Raw genomic sequence first — 24421 nt, 5'->3', positions numbered from 1 at the left:
TCGACAATTATTAAATGATGGAAATGTGGGAACGTTGCCACCTTTTTAGGGGGCCTGGCTGAATTAGGAAGGCATACGGGGGTCCTCTGTAGTACTAGAGGGGTACTAGGGGGGTGTGACCCCCAATGCCCCACTGGCCAGGCATGTTCTTCCCGGATGAGCAGGTAAACAGCTTGAAGGGCAAAGCTGTGTCTTGTCTTCCTGAAGCCGGTGCCTAGCCTGGGTCCCGGGATATTTGATCTAGCTGTTAGTTGATTGAATAAATGATTCCAAAAAGGAACACAGACATCAGGGATCGCAAGCATCTTTAGGCAAACTCCATTTACAGTAGAAAACCCTTAATTCAGGTGCTTAAGTGTGACGGCAGTTTAGGCTAGGGGGGGTGGAGCGTCTGGGCCCCAGAGACTGCTGAGCTCATTTGTCCCTTTGCCCAGTGACCCAGGAGCAAAACTCTCCAGCTAGACTTTTAGGGGTTCCCCTCCCCGACCCTCCCACCCCAAGCGAGGAAGGGGAGGCAGGGGGTTGGGGGGAGAGGGCAGTCGTCCCTCCCCCCTCCCCAGGACGGTCCCCACCTTCCCGGCCCCCCCCCCCACCCCACCCAAGGACAGGAACGGGGGCAGGACAGCCGTCCCCCCTCCCCGGTCTTCTCCCACCCCCACCCCAGGAGTGGGAGGGCATTTGTCTCCTCCTCCCCTGTCCCCGTCCCCCGCCCCCAGGACGCGAGCGCGGGGAAGGCAGCGCTCCCCCGCCGGGCCCTCCACCCCACCCCACCCCACCCGAGGACAGGGGCGGGGGGAGGGCAGCGCGCCGCCGGCGTGGACACCGCCCCGGCCCGCCCCGGGAGCGCGCGCGGCCTCCGGCTCCGCTCCGCCCGCGATCCGGCCCGGGATGCCGCGCCCGCCCGCGCCCCGCGGAGCCCCGCCCCCCGCCGCCGCGCCGCCGCCGGAGGCCGCTCGGAGGCTGCGCGAACATGGCCGAAGTCGGCGAGGACAGCGGGGCCCGCGCCCTGCTGGCGCTGCGCTCGGCGCCCTGCAGCCCGTGCTGTGCGCCGCCGCCGCCGCCGCCGCCGCCTTCCCCGCCGCCGCGGCCCCCGCGGCCCCCGCGCCCGGGCCCGCCGCCCCGTCGCCGCCGCCGCCCGCCCAGCCCCCGCCGCCGCCGCCGCCGCCGCCGCCGCCGCCGCCGCCGGGCGCGATCGCGGGGGGCGCGGGGGCCGCGGGGGGCGCGGGGCGCGGGCGGCGCGGGGCCGCGATCGCGGGCGGCGCGGGCGGCGCGACGGGCCCGGGCGCGGGGGCCGCGTCGGGCGAGGCCCTGGTGGCCGCGGCGGCCGCCTCGGTGCGCAGGAGCCCCGGGCCCGCGCTGGCGCGCCTCGAGGGCCGCGAGTTCGAGTTCCTCATGCGGCAGCCCAGCGTCACCATCGGCCGCAACTCGTCGCAGGGCTCCGTGGACCTGAGCATGGGCCTGTCGAGCTTCATCTCGCGGCGCCACCTGCAGCTCAGCTTCCAGGAGCCGCACTTCTACCTGCGCTGCCTCGGCAAGAACGGCGTCTTCGTGGACGGGGCCTTCCAGCGGCGCGGCGCGCCCGCCCTGCAGCTGCCCAAACAGTGAGTTGCCGCGCCCCCGCTCCCCCCGCTCCCCGCCCGGCCTGGACCCCGGGGTCACCCGGACCCTCGGCCCGACTCCCCGACTCGTGGTCACCTTCGGCCTTTGGCCCGGCCCGGACCCAGAGGTCACCCTGACCCGGGGCCCGAGCCTCGTCCCGGGGTCACTCCCGACCACCGCCCCGGATCCGCAGCCTGACTTAGATCCTGGGGTCACCCCAAACCTTGCCCTGACCCCGCCCTGCCCGACACCGGAGACGCCTCCGACCCCGCCCAGCCTGGGCCTCAGGGACGTTCTCCAACCCAGGTCCGATCTGTGCTCAACCCGGGACACAAGGTCCACTCCTGACCCCACCCCCCACCCCCCACCCCCCACCCCCCCCGCTTGGGCCTTGGGCTCCGAGGGTCGCCCCGCCCCCACCGAGCCTGAACCATAAGGGTCGCCCTTGCCTCTGCCAGGCCTGGACCGGAGGACACCCCTGACCCCCGCCCAGCCTGAGTCCGGGGGTCGCCCCTGCACGCACTCCTGAAAAGGATTGCACGGGGAGGTGTTGGTCGGGGAGGTGCGCCCCTCACCCCCTGGCGCTAGGGGCCGAGTCAATGGCAGTGACTTTGGGCGTGTGAGGGACGTTCCCATTCCCAGGGCGGAGGGACAGGGCAGGAAGTGCTCGGTCCTCAGTGCCCCTGAAATCGCTGCTCCTGGGGTGGGGCAGTGGTACCCAGCACTTTGAGCATTTGTAGCACAGCCTGGGATTCCTGAGACCAAAGGGGAAACAGCAGGGTTGGGGGGGGGGCAGGGCAGGGAGAAGGCGGTTCCAGGGGTAGCACGGCCACTGTCACAAGCGTGCTTTTAGCGACATTCACTCACTTTCCCTTGTCTTCTGGCTCCCACTTCCACTTTTCCCCCCACGGGCTCTGCTCCTGTGATCCCTGCTTTCTCAAGGTCTGTTGATGAGGAGAAAGCCTATTTACCTGCCCCGCTTCCTCTTCAGGGCACTTTCTGTTTCTGTGTAGTAATTGCCTTTAACTCCTCACGGAGTGTTTATATTTCTCCAACCGGCTTCCTGTTGCACAGTCGCCTCTGATGGGCTAAGTGTTCTTCTTTATGAGAGAGTTCAGGGGATTTTTGCTGGGGTGATCCCCGGCACCCAAAGCTTGTTTCTGTAAACTTCTCCCCTCCCCAGGGTCTTGGTGTGCTGGCTTGTAAATATTGCACTGAATAGTTTCCCAGTGCAACACCAGCAGTGACTCATTCCTGCTTAGGGTGTGAGAACAGACCTTTATTTTGCAAACTCGAAAGGTATGTATTTGGGTAAAATCAGGGCTTGGCGAGTCACAAAGTTATTCTATCCTGCGTTTGTTACCACTTTGTTCTCTCTGTTCTGGGCCATTCAGTATATTTCAGGGCCTGGGAGGGTGACAGGCAGAACAGCGCCTTCCCCTCCCCGCCCTGGGGCTCTTAGAGGCCTGTTTCTGCTAATGCCTGTCTGTATACTGGAGGCTGATTTTCAGAGCGCCCTGCCCAGTTGTTGAATAGGTACACTAACTAGGGCCTAGCTTACTGAATCTAGAGCCCACGGTATCTTCTGGAACTCGAAGGGACGGAGTGTTAGCCCGCCGAGTCCTCAGATCAGCCTCAGGATGGGCCAGTCCCAGGTCTGTGGCCTGTAACGCGTGGTGGGTGTTTGTGGTGCATCTCAGGTCTGCCCTCGAGGGGCCCGCCTCCTTGGTGGGCGCGTCTGGAGCGCTGTGCTGTGGCTGACCAGGCTCTCTGCCCCGCTGTGCCTGTGTCTGACTCGAGACGAGCTTCTGAGCAATCTCCACGTAGGCAGTGATGTAAAAATCACAAGAACAGAACAAACGGGCAGAAGGAGAAACATTAAGTGGACGTCCGTGTCTCCCCTCCCGTTTGCTTCTGAAAACCGACAAAGCCTGTTGACTGACGTGTTTGGCAGTTTGAGTGGGTTTACCTCTTGTTTTGTGTTTTGTTTTGTTTTTTTTCTGTTTAAGAGATCGTGAACTAACTCCGTAATCCCACATATGAAATGGCTGTTGTCAGCTTCTCAGAGCTAGGCTCTCTGGCCTGTCCCACCGAAAGCGCTCAGGAAATTTTAATGAATTCAGCGCAAGGAAGTTGAATGTGTACATTTTTGTCACTCCCAAAATGGGAAATTCGTTATTTTTAAAGAAAGGTAGTAATTAATGTCTGTTTCCTCTCAGGCATTGGTACATGGTTCTGCCATTAATATTGAAGCTATGGGGGCACCTGGGGCTCCGTCGGTTAAGCGTCCGACTTCCGCTCAGGTCATGATCTCACGGTTTGTGAGTTCCAGCCCCGCGTCGGGCTCTGTGCTGACAGCTCAGAGCCTGGAGCCTGCTTCCGATTCTATATCTCCCTCTTTCTGCCCTTCTCCTGCTCTCTCTCTGTCTCAAAAATAATTAAGCATTAAAACAATGTGTTTTTTTTTTTTTTAGTATTTGAAGCTATGAATTTCTTTACCATAAATTTAAAATTCCTATCGTATTGGCATTTCGTTGATTTGGCAATGCTTGGATTTCATGGAGTGCAGGTGCGTGAGCCTTGGGGCCTTGTTTTTTTTTTTTTGGTTTTTTTTTTTGTTGTTGTTGTTTTTTGCGCTGTGGTCATAGACACACCCTTTCCCGACGGGGGACGTCACACGCACCTCCCATCCCGGGGACAGGTTCCGCTGCGCATTCCTCACTCTTCTTCCCCACTCAAGAAAGCATGTGGCTAAGAGGAATACCAGAATGTACCCCAGTTTATTTCTAGAGGTACGTTTTCCCAAAGCTTCCATGTTTTTGAATGACCGGTGGGAAAACAGTTCCTTGTGACACACTGAGAGCCGGCCCTGCCTGTGGCTGCGGGGCTCCGCCGTGCTGAGTGCGTGGGGACGCGCAGGGAGGGAAGCGCGTCCGTTATGACTTGTGCTAAGTTATACACGCGCCTAAGTTAGCACGCACCTCGCTGGACTCTGCCGGGCCTCCCGAGCCGCGACTCCAGCATTTCTCCCCACGGCTGGGCCGGGCGCGGTTCTCCCTCCCTGGAGACGCAGCGCAGGAACTGGCAGGCAGTGCGTGCACAGAGCTGAGTTGTGTTTGTTGAATGAACTCATGAGTAACTGGAGGGATTTGCAGCATCCGTGGGGAAAGCAGTGGCACTGATTTCACGCGGTTTTCTGAGGTGGAGAGTCAACTTGCCCCGGGGACGCGTGGACCCCGTTCCCTGGTTTTACGGGTGGGTACGGTGTGCGTGTGACTAGTTCTTTACGCCCTCAGATTTGGAACTTGACGTCGATGTTATGTGTGAGCCACACAGAGAAAGGCCCGTACGCAGCCCCCCACATGCTCTTGCCCCCTCTTTTCCAGCCTTCTTTTCTTTAAAAAACAGGTTTGTAATAAACATGGGCTACTTGATTAATTACAGTACAAACAAGACTTCTGTTTGCGATGGCCTCTGAGAGTGGTAAGATCACAGGGTCCTTTTTTCCCTTTTTCCTTTCCTGTGTTTTCCAACCTTTTGGGGACGAGCAGGGGTCTTTTTTTCTTCCCCCGACACTTTTTATGACAGAACATTTCAAACTTAAAAATAGAGCGGTGAACTTCTACGCACCCGTCACCGGCGTCGGGGGTAGCCTGCCGTGACCTGGCTTACTTTTCCTTCGTCCCCACTCAGCTTTCCTGCGGCCCCCACTTATCTGGACGGAAATCACAAATGTCATCTCCTTCTGTGTGTCAACGCTTCAGTAAAGATAAAGATCCTTTTAAAAAAAATTTTTTTTTTTTTTATTTTATTTATTTTTGGGACAGAGAGAGACAGAGCATGAACGGGGGAGGGGCAGAGAGAGAGGGAGACACAGAATCGGAAACAGGCTCCAGGCTCCGAGCCATCAGCCCAGAGCCCGACGCGGGGCTCGAACTCACGGACCGCGAGATCGTGACCTGGCTGAAGTCGGACGCTTAACCGACTGCGCCACCCAGGCGCCCCTAAAAAAAATTTTTTTTAACGTTTATTTATTTTTGAGACAGAGAGAGACAGAGCATGAACGGGGGAGGGTCAGAGAGGAAGACACAGAATCTGAAACAGGCTCCAGGCTCTGAGCTGTCAGCACAGAGCCCGACGCGGGGCTCGAACTCACGGACCGTGAGATCATGACCTGAGCCGAAGTCGGCCACCCAACCAACTGAGCCACCCAGGCGCCCCAAAGATCCTTTTTTAAAAAGCTTCAGCACAATGTTATCACACCTTAAAAATTAACGATAATTTCTTCACGGTCATCAAACTTCCGGCCACTGTATGCGTTCCCCTTGCTGTCTTGTGAATTTCTCTTCTTACACTGTGCTTATTTGGATCAGGAACTAAATCAGGTGCAGACAGCCTGTTTGGCTGGTGTCACTCACATCTCTTGTCACCTGTAGGCTCCATCCGTCTCTGTTTCCCTCGCTGAAGAGATGGGCTCATTTGCCCCATATCGTTTCCGCAGCCTGCGTTTTGTGGACTGGATTCCCATGGTTCCCCTTGCGTAGGTTAGTAGTGGGACTAAGATCTGATCGGACGCGGGTTTGATGCTGCTTTGCCTGAGCTGCCTCTTAGGCGGTAGGGCGTGTGTCTGTCAGGAAGCAGAGATGTCTGTCTGTCTCCCCTCGCGCCTTTGGACGGTCCTTGCCTAGGCCCGTAGACTGGTTACCGCCTGTACCGTGGCCCGTGATCTTGGCGCCTGGCCGTGCCGGCGTGCGCCCCCCTCTGAAGGACATGCCGTGAGCGGCCCGTGGGAGGGCTCTCAGCTTCCGCACACGGACCGTGATGGAAGGTGACTGACCGTGACCAGCAGAGCATTTTAGCACGTACGAGATCGTTTCCTGTAGCTTCCCAGGGCTGTTCCGCCGTGGTCCCTCGAAAAGTATGGAATCAGTCACTAACCGTCATAGCAGTAGTTATCAGATTGAAGTCATTTTGAAAGTAGTCGGAAAATGCCCCAGATTTGCTGCAGACAGCAGCATCCCAGGCAGCAGAAACTGCTTTTCTCCCTCACTCTCGACGCCGTGCCTCCCCGTCCGCCGCGGCCGCAGGATCCCCTCGCGACCCGGAGCCTGGGTCGTGGCCGGAACTGTGTGCTGCATGGGGTTCAGGACGGGAGAGGGTGTCAGCTCAGCTCCCAGCCGCCACGAAGGGAGACTGCGCACCTTGGACTGGAGAGGAGACAGGTGGCCAGAAGGGCCTCTGAGGAAGAAACGTCCCCGTGCGGGGCCTCCCAGGAGGGAAGAGATGGTGTGGGTGTGGAGGCTGCCGGACTCAGACGTGCCCGTGGAAGGAGGAGCCGCTCAGGAGACCAAGCTGTGGGTTCGGCCGCATGGTGTCCGCGCGGCATGGGCCGGAATACAGGATGCGCGTTTTCTCTAGATATACCCCTCGCTCTGGTTTTCTTGCCCCGTGGCAGTTGTTGTGGATCACTTGTGGATGTTTGTTCAAAGTTACACTGTCATCTTGTTAAACGTTTGCTTGGAAAGGGCTTATTTCTGGGAGCGTAACCCATTGGGAGCCGGTACACGGAATCCCTGTTAATGAAAACGTGTGCCCCTTTCCAACATTCAGTTCACGCTGACTTTTTTGGGCCTGTCACCCACATAGGAAGACGTATGTAGTATTTTAGCAATGAGCCTGTGAGAAAGATATTACTTACCATGGAGCGTGTGCTGAAATCGAATTTATAATAACTTTACAAGAGCCTTTGTCGCTGGGAGAGGGAGAGGGTTGGTGGGCGCCCAAAGGGTATTGTGTAGAGTTTTAATGACGTTCATAGTCAGTGCTTTCGAAAAAGACAGCTATGTTTACAATTATGAGCTGAAATGAAATGAAAGCTTTTGATTTGGAGATACAGTAATTTACTGTTTGCTGTTTTTGCATCTTGTGAATGTCAGGGGATAAACTTGGTAAATTAATGACAACTCAAATTACAGCAATGCCTCATTTCCATAATTACCCTGCATTTAAAGCATTTCATATTAACAGGAGAGGATTATATAAATGCTTTTACTTTGATTTCCTGGAAACGGGCCCTTGCATCGTGACTTGCAAGGAGGTTTCGTGGGCAATGTTCGCCGCCGCTGTCGCTTTTCACAAGTTTCCGGTTTTCTGGGCAAAGGTTCCTGATGGATTTAAAGGAAAGCAGATGGAATCTCTGGCTGTACGTGTGTTTCATAAACGTAGAAAGGGAAGCCGTGAGGGTGCGCTGTGCACTGCCCAGGAGTCTTGGACAGAGGCCGTGAGCACAGCGGGTCCCCGCCGGCCTCGTGCTGACTGGTCCTGCCGCCGTGCCCCCGGGGCCTCACCAGACCCCCTTCCAGGAGCCCGATGGCAGGCCGAAGATGTGTTAGCGCGGGTTTTGCTTTCCTCGGACACGACGGTTCCAGCCTTCCATCACGAGCCGGTTGCAAATGTGTGGCATCCTCTCTCCTACGAACACTTTCCGGGAGGCACGCAGAGAAGAAACGGCTGTTTTGACGTGGCCCGCTTACGAAGACGCCTCTTCCCCTTCGTCACCTGTCACATGTTCCACCATGCCCAGAAAGGCACACATGTATCTTCTGTTTGTTTCCTCGGCAAGCGGGGCTCTGGTTCTTCTGCACGTGCGCGCAGAGCGGGGCTGTGACTGCGTCACCTTCCTGCTGGAAGCCACAGCGGCCGCCCAGCGCCCTGCCCCTGAGCCCCGGCCCGGCGCTGCTGAAGCGCTTCCCCCGGCCTGCCCCTCTTCCCCAGGGCGCCCCCCTCCCCCCGCCTCGTCCTCTCCGGCAGGACTCAAGGTGTTGCGTCCAAGGGCTCTTCCACACCCTCACACGTCGCTGGGGACCCCGGAGAGCTTTCGTTCACGTGGGGCTGTCCGTCACCCGCAGCGTATTAGCGATTGGAAGTGAGAAGTTCAAACACACGTGTTTATTGACCTGCTCAGAAAGAGCAGTGATAAATGTATCTCAAGAATCGCCGTTCATGACAAAAGCACTCTATTTCCCCAAACACAGACATTTAGAGTAGGGTGTTTGGTGTTTGGAAGAGGCTTAAGGTCTGGCTCGATCGAAGACGGCCGGAATGTCCTGGCTGCCGCGCCTCTCGTCTGTGGAGGTAGGTGGCTTTGGTTCAGGCTGGGAAGGAAATTCAGCCTCACGCAGAGAGGGGGCTGGACGAGGGAGGGGTATCCTAGCGCCTTTCAGATGATTGTGGACGTCGTTCCTCGACGCCTCCGCAGAACCTGACAGGTGGTAGTTTCTTCAGGGTCACTTGCAGTATGGAGTCTGACACATCATCGGTGGCCGTGTTCTCTCTCAGTTACGTTAAAACCCGTTGCTCTGTCTCACATCTAGAATAAATCTCTCATTACCCGGCTTGGTTTTGTGACCTCATGCATTGGTTGATTATTGGGGGAAGTATCGATTGAATTATGCAGATCTTCTGATGTCAGTATGTCTTATCATATAAAGAAAAGCATATTTTGTCTTAAGTTGGGTCGGTAAATTTGAGCCCCCTTGAACCCAGCAGGTCATATTTTTGGAAAATAGAAATCTTTGAAAGGATCAGACATTTTGATGTAGTTTAATTGTAAAATTTGCTTTAAAAGTTGAGCGACACAGTGTATTTTTATAGAAATAAAAAAAGTCATATAATTTAGTCATTGGCCTTGTTAGCACCTCATGACCTAATTAGGCTTAAATTTAGGTGGCTTTTTTTTTTTTTTTTTTTCCCTTGTATGGACAGTCAATTCTTGATGATTTCATATGGGGCTCTCCCATCTTGTCAGTTATTTCTGTTGTCTTCCCATAACCAGGCAGGGCATGGGGGCCCTCGTCCTTCTTCCTGGTTCCCGGGTGGTGGTCCTGCTGTCCCCCCTCAGCCACGGGAGTGGGGCCACCAGGAGAAGTCAGGGAGAAGGGTCTGGACACAGAACTGTGAGAGTCCTCACGGGGTGTCAGTGACAGAGGAGGTGTGTTTTTATGGAAATAACTCCCCGTTTGGGATTTCTTTCGAGACCCTTCTGAGCACACTTCTAAAAAACTGTGCCAACTTTCGATAAACACCGGCATTCCCTCCCTCCCTGATTTCGTATTTTCCCCCCTAGATCTCTCTTCCCTCCTCGCAGTAAATCGGTATCCTAGGGCCCAGCACTGACCTTCTGTCTGCTCAGAAGAGACTCTGCTTTCTGGGGTTTGTAGCACAAGAACAAAAGGTACTCACTGTTTTTCCAGACGGACAAGCAGAAACGCCGAGTGCGTTCTGACCCCTCCCGGGCCCTTCCCACAGACTCGCACTGCCCCCTTTCACAGCTATTCTGGGTTTTATAAACTTCATAGTTGCGGAGTTTGAGGTCATGTGGTGGTTGTGCCTTTGACGCCCGAGCCGATCGGTGGCCTAGCGAGCTGCTCGGGAAGATGGCCACCAGGACCCCTCCCGCCCGACACTGCTGAGCCACGTGAGTGATTTGGGCTCAGGCACGTGCACGGGCAGTGGCTGGGGCCAGCTGTCCATCAGAAACCTGCCCAGGAAAACTCCCTCCTATCACATGATTTGGTTACAGTTTACCGGTGAAATTAAGGATCCTTCTCTATGCTACCGTGGAGCCGTGGGGGAACACAGGCAGTGAAAAATAGCTCGTAAGCCTAGGAACCCTCCGGAGCTGATTCAGAAAGAGTGTGACAGTGGAGTCTGATGGTCCCGGTGGCAAAGCAGGCAGCTTGGAGGCTGCAAAGCTCCGTGAACAGAAGTTTGTGTCTGTCTGCCTCCACCCTCGGGGACATAAATATATCCGTTCTGCTTGGCTGGTACACCCCTGAAGCTGGGAACAGTGACTCATCACAGCTTGAGGAAAACATCTTTCCCTCAAGAATAGCCACCTCCCTCTGGTTGGATTCCGTATCAGCTGCGAACATTTATAGCCCTGCCTTGGCTGCTAGCATGCGAGGACACTGCTGAATGTTGGGCTTTCTTAGCGGTTGTGTTGTTCTCTGCAGACTGTGGTGTGAGCAGGTTTTCCAGACCTGCTGACCCCTTGGGTTAGCCAACAGGAGGTCTCACGGAGAGTCTAGAACTTTCTGCAGTGATAGAAATGTTTTGTGTCTGCGCCATCCAAGATGGCAGCACGAGGCGTGTGTGGCTGGTGAGCGTCTGAAATGTGGCCGAAGTGAGTGGAGAACTCAGGTTTCAGTTGTTTGGTCTTTAAGTTCGTTCACGTTTACAAAGCCTCACGTGCCGCTGGCCTGGAGAGGTGGCCGGTCTGTGGGTCCCCGGGGCGGGCGTGGCCGCTGCCTCAGTTTACCCGTCACCCCCGAGGCACGCGTATTGTTTTCCGCAGGGTGCTCGAGGTGAGAGAGCCCCACAGGTGTGGCCCGGGCCTGGGGCTCAGGCGGACTCCCTGCGGCTCCCGGGGGCGTGAGGCGAGGAGGCCGCCAGCCGTGGCCTTCCGGAAGGACGTTGAAACGTCTTGTGGCTGCACAGGCCGGCCATCCTCGTCGGCTTCTGTTCCTCGGCACCGCAGACACGTGAGCATGGACGGTGTCCGTTTTCGCCTGTTGCCCGGGTTCTCGAAGCCCGAGGGCCGAGCAGAGAAGCGAGGGACCCAAAGTTGATGCCTGTGGGTAATAGAGAGAAGACACGCGGTTGCTGGTGTGGGAAGCAGCGTTCCTCAAACTCCGTGGCCCTTTCCGGCCCTGGCTTTCCTGTGCCCGTTGGTCGTCGACAGAGTGCTTGTGAGTCCAGTGCCTTGATGTGAACATTACACGCTCACAGATTTTGAAGTTCCTTTGTGAACAAATGAGTGTGCGTGCCGCCTGCACGGACGCCTGCTCGTGCCCGTGACCAGTATGGCTGGTCATTCTCTGGTGTGACTGTTGGTCGTGGACCCCCCGCCCCCGGCCCCGCAGGGAGCCTCGAGCCCACGAGGGCAGGGCTGAGCTCCCTGCCCTTAGCGTTGCACTTAGCGCTTGGAGGCCACGAAACATGAAACACCTACTTACGTACGTAACCTTCTGTGGCCTGCTGCTTGTCGTACGGGACAAATTCCAACGTCTGGCTCACGGAAAGCCCGGAATCGGTGTTTCTGACTCGTGGTCAGGAGCCCCGTGCTCCACGTGGGAAATCGGGGACCCGCCGTCGTCGGCTCGGCTCTCTGGGCCGTGGCGGTGTCTGCACCCGGCTTTCGGCCAGCGACCAGAGCTCGGCCCAGGGCCGCTCCGCGGGAGGGCCGTGTGTCCGGGAAGAAGAGGAAACGCCCCGGTGGGCGGGCAGCCGGTCTCAGCGCCTCGGGACCCTGGCAGCAGACTGCAGCCTGTGGGCAAGTCCCGCCAGACGCCTGTCTTTGTAAATGAAGTCTTACGGGAGCACGGCCGTGCCCGTTCCTTGACATGGTTTCTGCGGCTGCTTGCTTGAGGCAGAGGTGGGGTGGCCCGAAAACTTAACAGATTCAGCGTCTGGCCCTTTACAGAAACAGCGCACACACTCGGCAGCCCAGTCCATTCAGTGATACATTTTGCCGAGATCGTTACCGGTTTTCTTTACGTGGAGCCCCTGTGTCTCTTGAGGTGTTATGTTTAATTCTGGGTGTTTTATATATTTGTCTTGGGGATGGTCACTGTCAATAATGGGATCTTTTTTCCCTGATTATTTTTGAAAGGGTTAGTGCTGACATGTAGGAAAGGAGGGCTGTGTGTGTGTGTGTGTGTGTGTGTGTGTGTGTGTGTTTTCTTTTTTTTTCTACGAACTTTATACTAATTTATTTTTAGATTTTTACATTTTATTTTTTTATTTTATTTAAAAAAATTTTTTTTTCAACGTTTATTTGTTTTTTGGGGGACAGAGAGAGACAGAGCATGAACGGGGGAGGGGCAGAGAGAGAGGGAGACACAGAATCGGAAACAGGCTCCAGGCTCCGAGCCATCAGCCCAGAGCCCGACGCGGGGCTCGAACTCACGGACCGCGAGATCGTGACCTGGCTGAAGTCGGACGCTCAACGGACTGCGCCACCCAGGCGCCCCTACATTTTAAAAACAAGCTTCCAGAAAAGCTTTAAGACTAGTTCAAATAACTCCTGTCCTCTGCCCAGATTCAATGTTTAACTTTCTGCCATGTTTGCTTTTAGTATTTTCTCTACACGTATCTGTGCTGCTTGAGGGCAGGTTACGCATGCGACGCCTCTCGGGAGTAGGGGTATCTTCCGTAGCCGCAGTCTGGTCACCGAGTTGGGACCTCGTGCCCCGCCCTCCAGTCCACGGCCCGTGTGCCAGTGCCATCAGGTGCCCCAGTAGCACGCTTTACGGTGTCCCGGGTCCTGTCCAGTGTGGAGCCCTGTGTTGGGGTGCCCTGTCTCTCTGGCCTCCTTGCTCTGCGACAGCTCCTTGGCCTTCTTTTGTGTTGACCTTGACATAAAAAAAAAAAAAAAATAGGACAGTCATCTTATCGGATGCCTCTCAAATTAGATTTGACTGGTTAAGACCAAGTCCTGATGAGATTCGGGTCAGGCATCTCCACAGCCCGAGCGAGAGCACTCCCCTTCTCCAGGGCCACTCCAGTGCTAGCGTCCCTCCTGGTGGAGGTGACGAGGATCCCTTGGTAGAAGTGTTGACTGCGCTTCTCTGCCCGATAGTTACTGTTTTTCCTTTTGTAGTTAACAAGTAATTTTTGCCCTTCAGCGCTGGAATAAAATGCTTATTTTGTATCCAGTCGCTGTTACTGTTCCTTGTAACAGTGTTTAAATTCACGTTTTGCATGCGTTTTCTAGGTCAAATTTTCATCCGCAAATGATGATTGTTTTGTGTCTTTCTTCCACTACCTTTTATCTCCTTTCTTCTTGCATCTTTTTTTTTTTTTAATTTTTTTTTCAACGTTTTTTATTTATTTTTTTTGGGACAGAGAGAAACAGAGCATGAACGGGGGAGGGGCAGAGAGCGAGGGAGACACAGCATCGGAAACAGGCTCCAGGCTCCGAGCCATCAGCCCAGAGCCCGACGCGGGGCTCGAACTCACGGACCGCGAGATCGTGACCTGGCTGAAGTCGGACGCTTAACCGACTGCGCCACCCAGGCGCCCCATCCTTTCTTCTTGCATCTTGTCGAGTTTGTTAGAACCTCCAGATAACACAGAATGGGTACCCTGATGGTGGGCTCCATTCTTGTTTGGAGCCGGACCAGGAAGGCTTATGGGGCCTTTCAGAGTAAATGTAGCCTTGCTGCTCCGAAGCTGCTTCCCGAAGGCAGTCTTCCTGGTACCTCGCTGAGGTGAGCCCGGGGCTGCGCACCCACGGCACCCCTGGTCTGGCCATCCCGCTGTTACTGTAGGGTCGGTAGTGTGTTTATCTGACATGATGTGGTGGGGGTGGGGGGTGCGCAGGATTGTGCTTTCCTCATCTACTGCTGTCGTCCCAGTACCAACCAGTGACCCCGGGTTGGGCACATAGTTGGCGCTTTATAAGTTGTTGGCAGAATGAATAAAAAAGCAAACAGGAAAGGTCTGAGTGCAGAAATAACCTGGCAGAAGATGGTGACCAGAGGTGACAGGAGCTTAGCATCTGAAAGATCTGCATCGTCACCCCCCAGCTGGGTGCCCTTGGGCAGGTGCCCTGACCTCAAGCTCCATCTGTAAAATGGGCACACTCCCCACTTGCTGGGGAATTACGAGAACTAAAAGTGGGCCAAAGTGCTCACCTCAGTGTCTGGTGTATAGGTGCCCTCTCCACGTGCCTAGGCCCTTGCCATCGCTGCTGTCACCGTGACCGTGTAGGAGAGGCTTTGTTGCTCTGTGAGGCGTGCAGGTGTCCGAAGTGAGATCTCCTTTGTGGTGGGAAAGCTGTTGCAGGGCCTGGAGCCCGTCTCGGTGGGGTAGTCTGGCCCCCGCCCTCCAGCAAAGGTGCCAGTCACTGGCAGGGTGTCACAGAGCATGGCATCCGGTCTGTGCTGGCTGGAGACCGGGCTTGGGTGGGCCGGGATCCCTCGCAGCTCCCAAGGCGGTGCAATCAGAGCAAACTAGGGTTTGTTTCTTGTGTTTGTCTGAGCTGCTTGCGCAGAGGGTGGGGATTTGAAAAGACAGACTCGGGTTTTCCCGTGGATCAGTTGAACCGCCTTCGTGGGGCTCAGAGACCGGCCCGCACTGGGGCGGGACGCTGAGAGCAAAGCCAGCCTCAGTGCAGCGGTCTGACGGCCCCTGGCTGGGGCACAGGGCACTCGGCAGAGGATCAGCGGGCAGCTGGGGACGGAAGCCCAGATCTGATCCGGTAATTGGTCTGCACGTCAAGGCGTTTACGAATACGGACAAGTATGGAAGATGACGGAACGTGTGCTTGTGACCCACGAAGAATTGGCACTCGTCCACATCGTGTCATGTGCTTTCAAGGCTTTTTAGAGTTTTGTTTTATTTTTCTTTTCTTTCGTTTACTTATTTCTGCCCAACGTAGGGCTTGAACTTGTGACCCTGAGAGATCAAGACCTGAGCTGCGATCAAGGGTCTGAGGCTTAACCGACTGAGCCACCCAGGCGCCCCTATTTTTTTTTTTTTTTTTTAGTTGCGTTTATTAAGTAATCTCTCCATCCAGCATGGGGGCTCGAACTCACAACCCCGAGATCAGTGGCCGCTCGTCCAGCTGAGCCGGTCAGGCGCCCCAGGCCTTCTTTTGAATAGAGAAACAACACCCCGCAGATGACAGCAGGCCCCGAGTCCCCCTTCCTACCACGTTTCTGTCCCTTCTCCAGAGGCAGCCACCCTTCGGAGTTTAGCTCCGGATCTGTCTCACTTGCCCTGTCTCAGTTGTCGCAGGGGATGGGGGCAGACGTATAGAAGTGGCCTCACAAATCTGCCCGTTACGCTGCGTGTGTTTTCCACTTCTCCAGAAGACTGGTTCGTGGGTGACACCGTCAGACACGGAGGCCTCCTGTTTCTTCACAGCCCTGCTGCTCGGGCCCCCGTCCTTCCCGTCCTGCAGCCTGCTGTCCCACCTGTCCCCCATTCTCTCGGCTCTGGCCAGGGTGGCTCCCGTTCAGCACGTCCAGCACGTCCAGCGCTCCCGCGTGCGCCTGGCTACCGGGAGCCCCTCCGTGTCTCGGCTCGAGCACCTGTGCCTGCTCTGCTCGCACCTGCTCCGGGGTGGCTCTGGGCTCCTGCCCCGTCCCCGGGCTCGTCTGCAGCCCTGCGCGGCGGCCCCGGCATCTCCACGTTGAAAGCAGACGGCGTTGGGAAGACCGCCCTCAGCCCCCCCCCGGCCCGCACGCCCCCTGCTAGGTGGTTACTGAGGCCTTCGCTTCTACCCGCGTCCACACGTGGGTGCTCGCGGTGCGGGCCGGGTCAGGAGGGAGACCTCACGATCGTGAAGCGTGAGCGTGTGGTACCATTTCGGGGGGTGCGGGGTACAGTGAGGAAGCCAAACAGAGACTGTCAGGTGGGTGGGGAAGTGATATTTTGGCATCTCCGTTACGAGCAGAAGCTGCTGACTGGAAGCATCGAGGGCAGAGACTTCCCAGCGGTGGGACCTGTGGGTGCAGTGGCTGGGGTGGGGGCGGACGGTGCACCCACAGAGGAGGCCAGAGACTGAAGGGCCCAAGGCCCCCGGAAGGTTCCAGGGGGCGGTGACATTCCCAGCAGGGCCACCGTGGCAGCGGTCAGTAGGGTCTGTAGGGCCGAGTGCTGGGCTGGCTCTGAGGGCGTGGGAGCGGTGTGTGCGTGTATGTGCGTGCGTGTGCGTGTGGACAGGTCCCTAAAGCACCCAGGAGGAGCCACCTGTCCAGGGCCTGGAGTCCTCACCTCCCCCAGGTGTCCCCAGCGCTGCCTGGCCTCATGGTGCGGAAGGAAGGAAGTGTGCGTGAAAGTTCCGGAGCCCGGGGGGCTAGGGTGGATTTTATCCACCCGCGTGCCGGGGACAGAATGTCGTTGAGAACGATGGTTTCCTTCTGTGTGGCAAAACGAAAAGCTTCAGTCATGAAACCACACGACCTGAGGGAAGCCCCAGGCAGGGGCTGGCTCCTCCCTGAGACTCAGAATGCTGTTTGGACAGCGGGAAGGCCCTTCCGGACTCTGGCCGCGTTTCCAGCTCATCTTGCTGAGTGTGCTGTGACTGCTTCAGGGTAACATTGCAGATGGAGCCACGGCCTGCTGGAAACGCTAGAGGGACCACCCCAGCCACGCCTTCATCTGGGGAGGTGAGAGTCACGGACGTCACGTCTGTGCGCTAATCCCTGCCCGTCTCTGTGAGTGCAGAACACCTAACGGTGCGGGAGAATGTGCGCGTGCGCCTGTTGTTTTGAGAGTATGCGTCCGTGTGCTTGGAAGGTTGGCTACTGCTTGCTTGATAAAATAGCGTGGGAACAATTACTCGGACAGCTCGAGGTGCCGGCTTGGGACCCTGCCCTTGGAGCCCTGGCGAAAGCACAGATTCCCGAGTACTTTGTGCGTACCCCGTCCCCGATTGGAGACCGAGAAGCCGAGGCACAGGCCACGGTGGAACCGTCCGGGGCCAGCACCTGCTTATCTTCAGCCCACACCCTGGTCCGCATTTTCTTCTGCTCCCCGGGCCTGTGAAAGGCGGAGGAGAGGCCAGAAGAAGGCTTGCTGGGGAGGGCGTGCGTGCTGTTTCCCTGGCCCGGCTCGCGTGCCCGAGGGCCCTGGAGACACAGGGTGACCTCGGACAAGCTGAACGTCTCCTTGCCGACCCCTCTTGCACCCGGGGGACCTGGGCGCTGGCCCATCGCACCACTTCCAGATGGAGCCCGAAGAATGTATCGCCAGCTGCTGAGAGCCCTCTGTGTACCCGGGCTGTCCTCAGCCCCGGTCACCGTCTGCTAAGACAGGCGGACAGCCACCGGGACGGGAGGGTATGTAGGCTAAAGGGGCTTGAAGGCTGGAGTCACACAAAGGGTGGCACTCGTGGGGCCCTCCGAGGGTGACCAGCGGCAAGACCAATGCCACGGGAACAGCAGGTGGGACAGGGCCAGACTAGCGTGTCTGGGGACGGGCCCAGGATGTGGGGAAGGAGGGAGGGGCTGTCCCGGCTCCCCCTGCTGCGCCCTCAGGTTCTCGGGGGCTCCGTGGGCCCCCGCAGGTGTGCCCTGTGTGGGGCGCCCTGCCCCCTCCTCTTCAAGGCCGAGTGTCCACGGCCGGAGGGGCGCTTCCGCTAACACACGAGGGGTACGCTTCACTGAGCAGCCGACGTGCCACACACTGTCCCAGGGAGCCGTCCGGCTTCGTGCCTCGGGGAGGGCAGGGGGCCAGGCGGAGGCGGAACAGCTTGTCTGCGTTACGTGTTGCCCTTTCTTGTGAGATTCTCCCTAACACTTATTTCGACTTATGACCCTGTGTCCAGTGAATTGAATTTTTCTAAAGTAGATCGGTTTGGTTTTTTAAATGCCAGTGAGATTGAGATGGGCCTTCCCGGGCGGGTGTCAAGCAGGAGTGGGAGCCCAGCCTGGGCCGCTGAGTGGGCCCGGGAGGCAGTTGCCCCGTCCCGTGTCCGGCCGGGACGGGTGCCCCTGTCAGCACCCCGGGCCCAGGAGCCACTCGCCGCAGGTCAGCTACTGCCGGAGCCCCTCCCTCCAGCTCATCTTTAAATCGTGGTGACACATACGTAAAGTAAAACCCGCTGCTGTCACCAGCGGCCAGCCGCCGACCGCGTGCGTCTTCCCCAACCGCAGCCCTGTCCCCCCCGGGCGCTCCCCTTCCACTCTGTCTCTGGAGCGGCCTATTCCCGCGCCCCCTTCCGCGTCTTCATCTTCACTCGGCTGCCAGTCCAAGCACGTGCGCCCCTTACCGTACGTGTTCATGCACGCGTCCCCGCCGCGTCCCTGCCGCCCTCCTGTCCTGCCGGCCTTTCCTCAGCCCCCTCTGTCCCCTGCCCGGAGCACCGTCCACCTTCTTCCGTGCAGGGCACGCATTGTTTGCGGTCTGCATTTCTTCAGGGTGTTGGTGTTGTTTACAATTGGGCACATATCTTATAGGACACGTTCCCCTCCGCCCCTCCCCCTGCCTGCCCCGTTAAGCTGGAAGGTCTGGGACGGTGAGGACCATGCACGCAGGTGTTTCTGCTGTGGCTCACCAGGTCGAAAGGTTCACGTGGGCGTCTTTGCTGGTGAACGTGTGGTGGCAGAGGAGAACCTGAGTAACCACCGCCCCCCCCCCCGCCTCTGTTGACCGGGAGGGGATGTGGGGAGGCTCTCAGAACTTGGTCAGCCCCACTTTGGATAGTCGTTGCCAGGATGGCTCCTACAGGCGTGCCCTGGTTCCCTCCTCCCTGTGCATGCGCGGCTTAGCGTCTCTGTGCTCTCCGGTTCCGGCACCTTCTATGTGCGCCGGCCGTACAGGGAGCTCTAGCGATACGTGCAGCCCATGTTCGGGGATAATTAATCTTTCAAGTTTCTTGCCTTGTAGCCTTTAAGGGATTGAACTGGAATTCTGACGTGTGGGGATTTGCTGCGCTTACTCAAATTTACTTCTTCTCATCGTAATTTTGTCATTTTTAAAAAATTATAACTCCATGTAGCCTTCATCTTTTATGGCTTTCAGAATGTTAATTTCATTTTGTTCACTGTCACCTACGAAGCCAGGGAGGTAAGATGTATTTTTAACAAGATAACTAAAAAAAAAAAAAATGGGCAAAAATTTTCAAGTCGGTAGCTTTTTAAAGGAGCAGATGATTGTCTCTTCAGAGAATTCATCTATCCAAAGTGATTTTTCTCTGGAGGAGTCCAGACTGCTGATATGGTAATAAACAGAAAGCTAAAAATCTTTAATACTAAAGTTTATTTGGGAGTTTGTTTTAGAAGCCTGCGTTCTGTCCAGAAAGCCAAAAAAAAGTGCCTTTTTTAGCTTTTATGTTCTGTACCTTTACTATTTCAGACGTTTTGGTATTAAATATGCAATCCATGCTTATAGAAAACTTGGAAAATGTGGAAACGTGGAAAGAAGCCATGAATAGCTCTCCACAGAGACACCGGCTAAGGCCGATTTTCCTTGCTTCCTTTTTAAAGAGCCTTAGCAGGAGCTTTGCTGAAACTGCAGATTTGCAATTTCACTATCGCTGGGGATCCCAATCCCACCGGTCAGACCTTAAGACGCCTTTTTCATGTTAATGTCTGTTTAACCGAGGAGGTTAGGGCCGCTTTGCCCCCCCCCCCCCCCAAGCTAGGAGTCCGCCTCTGGCCTCTTCGCCTGTCCCTGTGGCCTGACGCTTGAGGGGGAGGTGGGGGGAGTCCGCCGGCCAGGCTGGCGGGGGCGGCCCCAGAGGAGGCCGTGTCGGGACGGCTCCTGGCTCCTGGTCCTGCTTCCTGTGCTTCCCTCTTATCAGGAAGGGGCCTCCCCACCGTCCTCGTCGGACTGGACCAGATAACGCTTGCGGTAACCCAACGCAAAATGTGATTGCTAGTTTTTTCTGGAAAGTTTTCAGAGTGGGGGGGGTGGTGCAGAAGAGGGCCTGGAGCTCCGGGCTGCAGACTTCTCACGAGAGAGCTGTGTTTGGGGGGCAAGCGAGGGGCTGTGTCCTCCGCAGCGAGAGCCGGCCCGGCCGAGTCCCCCTGGAGCCCAGGGCAGGAGGGGCTGCTGGCTCTCCAGGGTCTGCAGAGACTTGCCGTTTTTCCCCAGCACTTTGGATTTGCAGGGCCGACAGATCATTTTATGGAAAACAAACGGATAACGCGACAGCTCACGAAAAGCTCTGCCCTGGAAACGGCTCAGCTGCTTTACGCCCTGACTGAACTCCATTGCGGTTTCTTTGTAAAAGTGCAGACTCAAGCCTGTGCATCTGCTGCCTTCGCGGGAGAGAGAAGAGGCTCCAGCAGCCCAGGCAGGGCCCGACCAGCGGCCGGCCGGCAGGGAGAGAACGATGCCTTTCCCTCCTCCCGTTTCCTGTGATGCTACGTGTGTCCATTCATGTGTCGGGCGCCCGGGCAGGAGGGTGGGGGCAGGTGCCGCACAGACTCTCAAGGAAAGAAACGTCTGGAAGTTAGGACCCGGAGGCAAGCCGTGCTGGGCCGGGAAAGAGGGTCTGCTCAGTTTTTATTTCAGAGAACACTGCCGATGAGTAGACCAGACCTTTGGGATAAATGGACGTGACCGCGGGTGTGATTTACATAACAATGAAGCCAGTTCAGTAGACCCTGGGCTGAAACCGGGCCTCTCTCAGAGGGATGATTCCTTATTCCACCGTGCTAATCTGCTTTATGACCCACTTCCCCAGGCGCATCTCTTCTCTTCACGGCACTAAACGTGTTCAGAGACACGGGGTCTGCCCTAGCGGGCGGGTGGCGGTAAGAGCGGCCCACGGGATGACCTCCGCGCTCCACCTGCGCCCCGCCAGCACCCCTCCGTCTGGGAAGGGCCCATCGTCACTCGTCTTTCCCATCCATATGTCCCCTGGTGCCACACGGTCCTTCTGACTCACGAGTGTGGAAGCTTATTTTGTTAGTGATCCTCAGATTTTCACACGCTCTCCCGGTTCTGAGTAAACACAGGGGCGAAGAAGGGGCTGCCCTGCACAGGCCCCTGGGTCAGGACCGGTTTGCAAGGACAAGGCCGGCTTTTCCGGGCGGTAGGAATGTGCCCTTTGAAGGGCCTGTCAAGGGCCGCCCCGAGCAGAATAAAGGAATAAAGGCCTTTTCAGGTTCTGTTTGGTGAGGATACCACTCCCCCGTTTTGTTTGGGGCTCTATGCAGGACGGCCGGTGTGGAGGTCTCTAAAACGAGGCTGGTTGCTTTGTAAACATCATCTGGTTGCTGGAGAGGATCCCAGCCTCCTTTCGGAAAACCGGATGTGCTTCCTGACTCTTTGATCAGGCTGCTGGGTTATCAGTGGCTGCTGCCTTGGGTAAATCGGAATTGGATCTGGGCTGCGGAGGTGGGGGGAGGTCGGGGGAACGTTGGGGGTTGGGGGGGCGGGGGAGACCATTCCCTTAGGAAAGGTTGGAAATGTTGAAATCTAACTCAACCTTATATTACCCAAAGTGATTTTCTCGGTTTAGTACGGGATTTGACGTGGCAGAGCGAGGACGAGGGGCCTGGGGTGCAACAAACCTGTGTGATAAAAGTATAGCGATTTGCCCCCAAATGATAGAAGCTTCAACTTCTTTTGTGTGCCCTGGGAAGGACTTTGCTCTGAATGTTTCTGCAGCGAAGCCACAGTGTCACGAACAGTGGGGTGTGGTCTGGCCTCGGCTGCCCTGTGGGCTCGAGGGCTGGTGGGCAGGGGTGGCATCAGAGGCTGCCTCCTGAGGAGGCTCGTGGGAAACGTCTCTTGTGAATGTGGCCAGTCGAGCACCGGGTGGCTGTGAACCCAGCAGCCCCATCCCCGCGTCCCCTGGTGTCTTCTCCGTGCTGTTCACGGCCTCGAGTGCCATTTCCATCCGTCTCCCGGACAGCCCCCCCCCCACTTCTGGCCATGCACACCTTGCCTCCCCGTGTTGTGTACCAGGGTGGGGTGCAGCCCTTCACCATGGCTCCTGTCTTTGTCGCTCTAATGCAGCACCTGTCACACGGCTGTTTATTTGCCCCCCTGACTAGGTCATAGGCCCTGCCTCCCAGGAGAAACCATCATTTATGTTTCTTCTTGGGGCCTGCACAGAACCGGGTGCTTAACAAACACTTAACGAGTGTTTGTGGGTGAATCACAGCCTGAAGGGGTGCGCCACGGCCTGGGCCATCTCTGGGCGGGCCGTGGTGACTCCCAAGGGGACCTGGTGAGTGCGGCCCTTTCTGCCAACATGGGGCTTTACCCTGGAACTCAGGCTGTCATCCGGGAACACAGACCATGTCTTCCCCACACGTGGGCACGGTTGGTAGTTTCGTGGCAGGCGTGTGTGGTCGGCCGGCAGGGAAAGGTGAAGCTTCATTCACGTAATAAAAAGTCCAAGCTGCGTATCGTGCCGTCGACTTGAACTTCTGAGGCGTGAGCTTCCACACGTAGTGACGGCTCCCGGCTTGAGCGGCCTGGTGCGGCCCTCGCGCCCCGTCACGGCTCACTGACAGCTTGCGGCCCCTGGTCTGCATGGTGGCGGGACTGGCGGGACCGTGTCCCTGCAGCAGGGGGCTTGCGTGGGCTCCTGCAGGGAGGTGTGCGGACCGGTGCCCGGTGCCCCCCATGTCACGCTGAAGCTGGAGGAGAGAGAGACCAGCAGGCGAGAGAAAGTGGCCGTGAGATCGAGTTGCCAGGCGCTAGGCTGACTCAGCGGCAGTTCTGGTGGTTTTCGCTGTTGAAATTTTTTTTTTTTTTTTCAACGTTTATTTATTTTTGGGACAGAGAGAGACAGAGCATGAACGGGCGAGGGGCAGAGAGAGAGGGAGACACAGAATCGGAAACAGGCTCCAGGCTCTGAGCCATCAGCCCAGAGCCCGACGCGGGGCCCGAACTCACGGACCGCGAGATCGTGACCTGGCTGAAGTCGGACGCTTAACTGACTGCGCCACCCAGGTGCCCCATTCGCTGTTGAAATTTTTAACAAAATTCGGTTTCTCCATTTCTGCATCTGAGGAGCTGGAAAGCCAGGGTTTAACTAGAAGCTCTCAGTTGCTGCCTTGGTGACTGGATGGCTTTGGACAAGTGACTTATTCCCCCTAGGCCTCAGTTTCCTCATCTGTAAAGCAGTGCGGATGCCACCTTCCTTCCCGGGTGGAAGCCTTGGAAAGTCCTGGACGACTGAGTTTCCTACCTCAGGATCTTCACACTCGACCGGCTTCGTCGACAGAGACCCGTACACGTTGGCTTCAGGACCAGTGGTGTTGGTCCGTATTTTAACTGACATCTGAACTGGGGATTTGAACCAGGGGACTGTTTTAGACTTTAATTACCACATCACGTGGACTCCAGAGAAGCTGTGCCACCAGGTCTGACTCCCGCTAAGCAGGACGTGTGTCCCGTGCGCCAGAGAGAGGGCCACATTCGGGGGCGGGCTGGCCGCCCGGCAGTGTAACACAGGCCTGTCCCCACACTCTGTGCAGGTTGAGACTCTTAATGGAGACTGAGCTCAGATGGAACCCCGGGCTCCTCCGCGTGCAGCTAGGCACTGCACGTCCTGGCTTGTCCTGCTTCGTGGTCGCCACGGTGTTGCTGCTCGTTCTCGTCACCGTGCTTGTCCTCCGTGCTCCTCCCCCTGCTCAGCGTGGTTCTTCCTCAGTACAGACGTGGCCTCCCTCAGTGTGGCCTCTGGCGCACTTGTGAGACTCCGTCCCGGCCGCTAGGTGCTCAGGGAAACCAGACCATGAGTCACAGCCTCGAGAGGGGCTCCGAGCCGGGAAGGGCACTGAGAACCTGGCGTGCGGCAAAGCTGGTACTCGGTCCGCCTCTCCTGATCCCTGATCGGCACCTGCTTTTGCTCCTGAAACAGACGCTTCTTCAAGGCCCCGGCCTGAGGCAGGGTTCATTCTGGTTCGGCTTCAGAAGCATTGCGCTGATGTTTGTCCCGCTGGGGCCACCAGAAACGCAAGGACGGGAAGCTCCTGCGCCGGGAAGGTTTCCTCCGTAGGGCAGCCCCGGCAAAGCAGGCGCACCAGCCAAGCGCTCATGCGCTCGTGCGTGATGTGTCAGTCAGAGGGGCTGGGGCATAGTAGCGGGCACACCCGATGACCGATGACCGGTGCGGTGCGCGGCGACCGGAACAGAGGAAGTAGCAGCAGCCAGCCCCTCCCGGAGGCGGTGAGGACAGCCTCTCCCCGGGGGCCACAGAGGCCGCGCACCCAGCCCGTGGGAGGGGTCGCGGCAGGGAGCGGGCGTACCCCCGTCTGCACAGTGTCGGCCCGGGAGTGGTGGGCCGGGGGCGCACGTGACCGCACGGGCTGCCGGAAGTGTTGCTTAGCTGCGGCCCCAA

The 24421-nt window shown here is 57.2% G+C and overlaps 1 protein-coding gene across 1 annotated transcript in view; it reads left to right on the top strand.

Moving 5' to 3' along the window:
• Window positions 1-970: 970 nt before the first annotated feature.
• Window positions 971-24421, top strand: part of FOXK1 (forkhead box K1) — a 70664-nt gene continuing 47213 nt past the window's right edge. Inside the window, 2 exon segments of the mRNA XM_030301180.1 lie at window positions 971-1031; window positions 1034-1601. Coding sequence (XP_030157040.1) covers window positions 971-1031; window positions 1034-1601 — 629 coding nt within the window.

The sequence above is a fragment of the Lynx canadensis genome, chromosome E3 (assembly GCF_007474595.2).
Source record: "Lynx canadensis isolate LIC74 chromosome E3, mLynCan4.pri.v2, whole genome shotgun sequence".
NCBI classification, from domain to species: domain Eukaryota; kingdom Metazoa; phylum Chordata; class Mammalia; order Carnivora; family Felidae; genus Lynx; species Lynx canadensis.
Note: the sequence above shows the minus strand (reverse complement) of the source record. Positions and strands in the feature narration are given on the sequence as shown.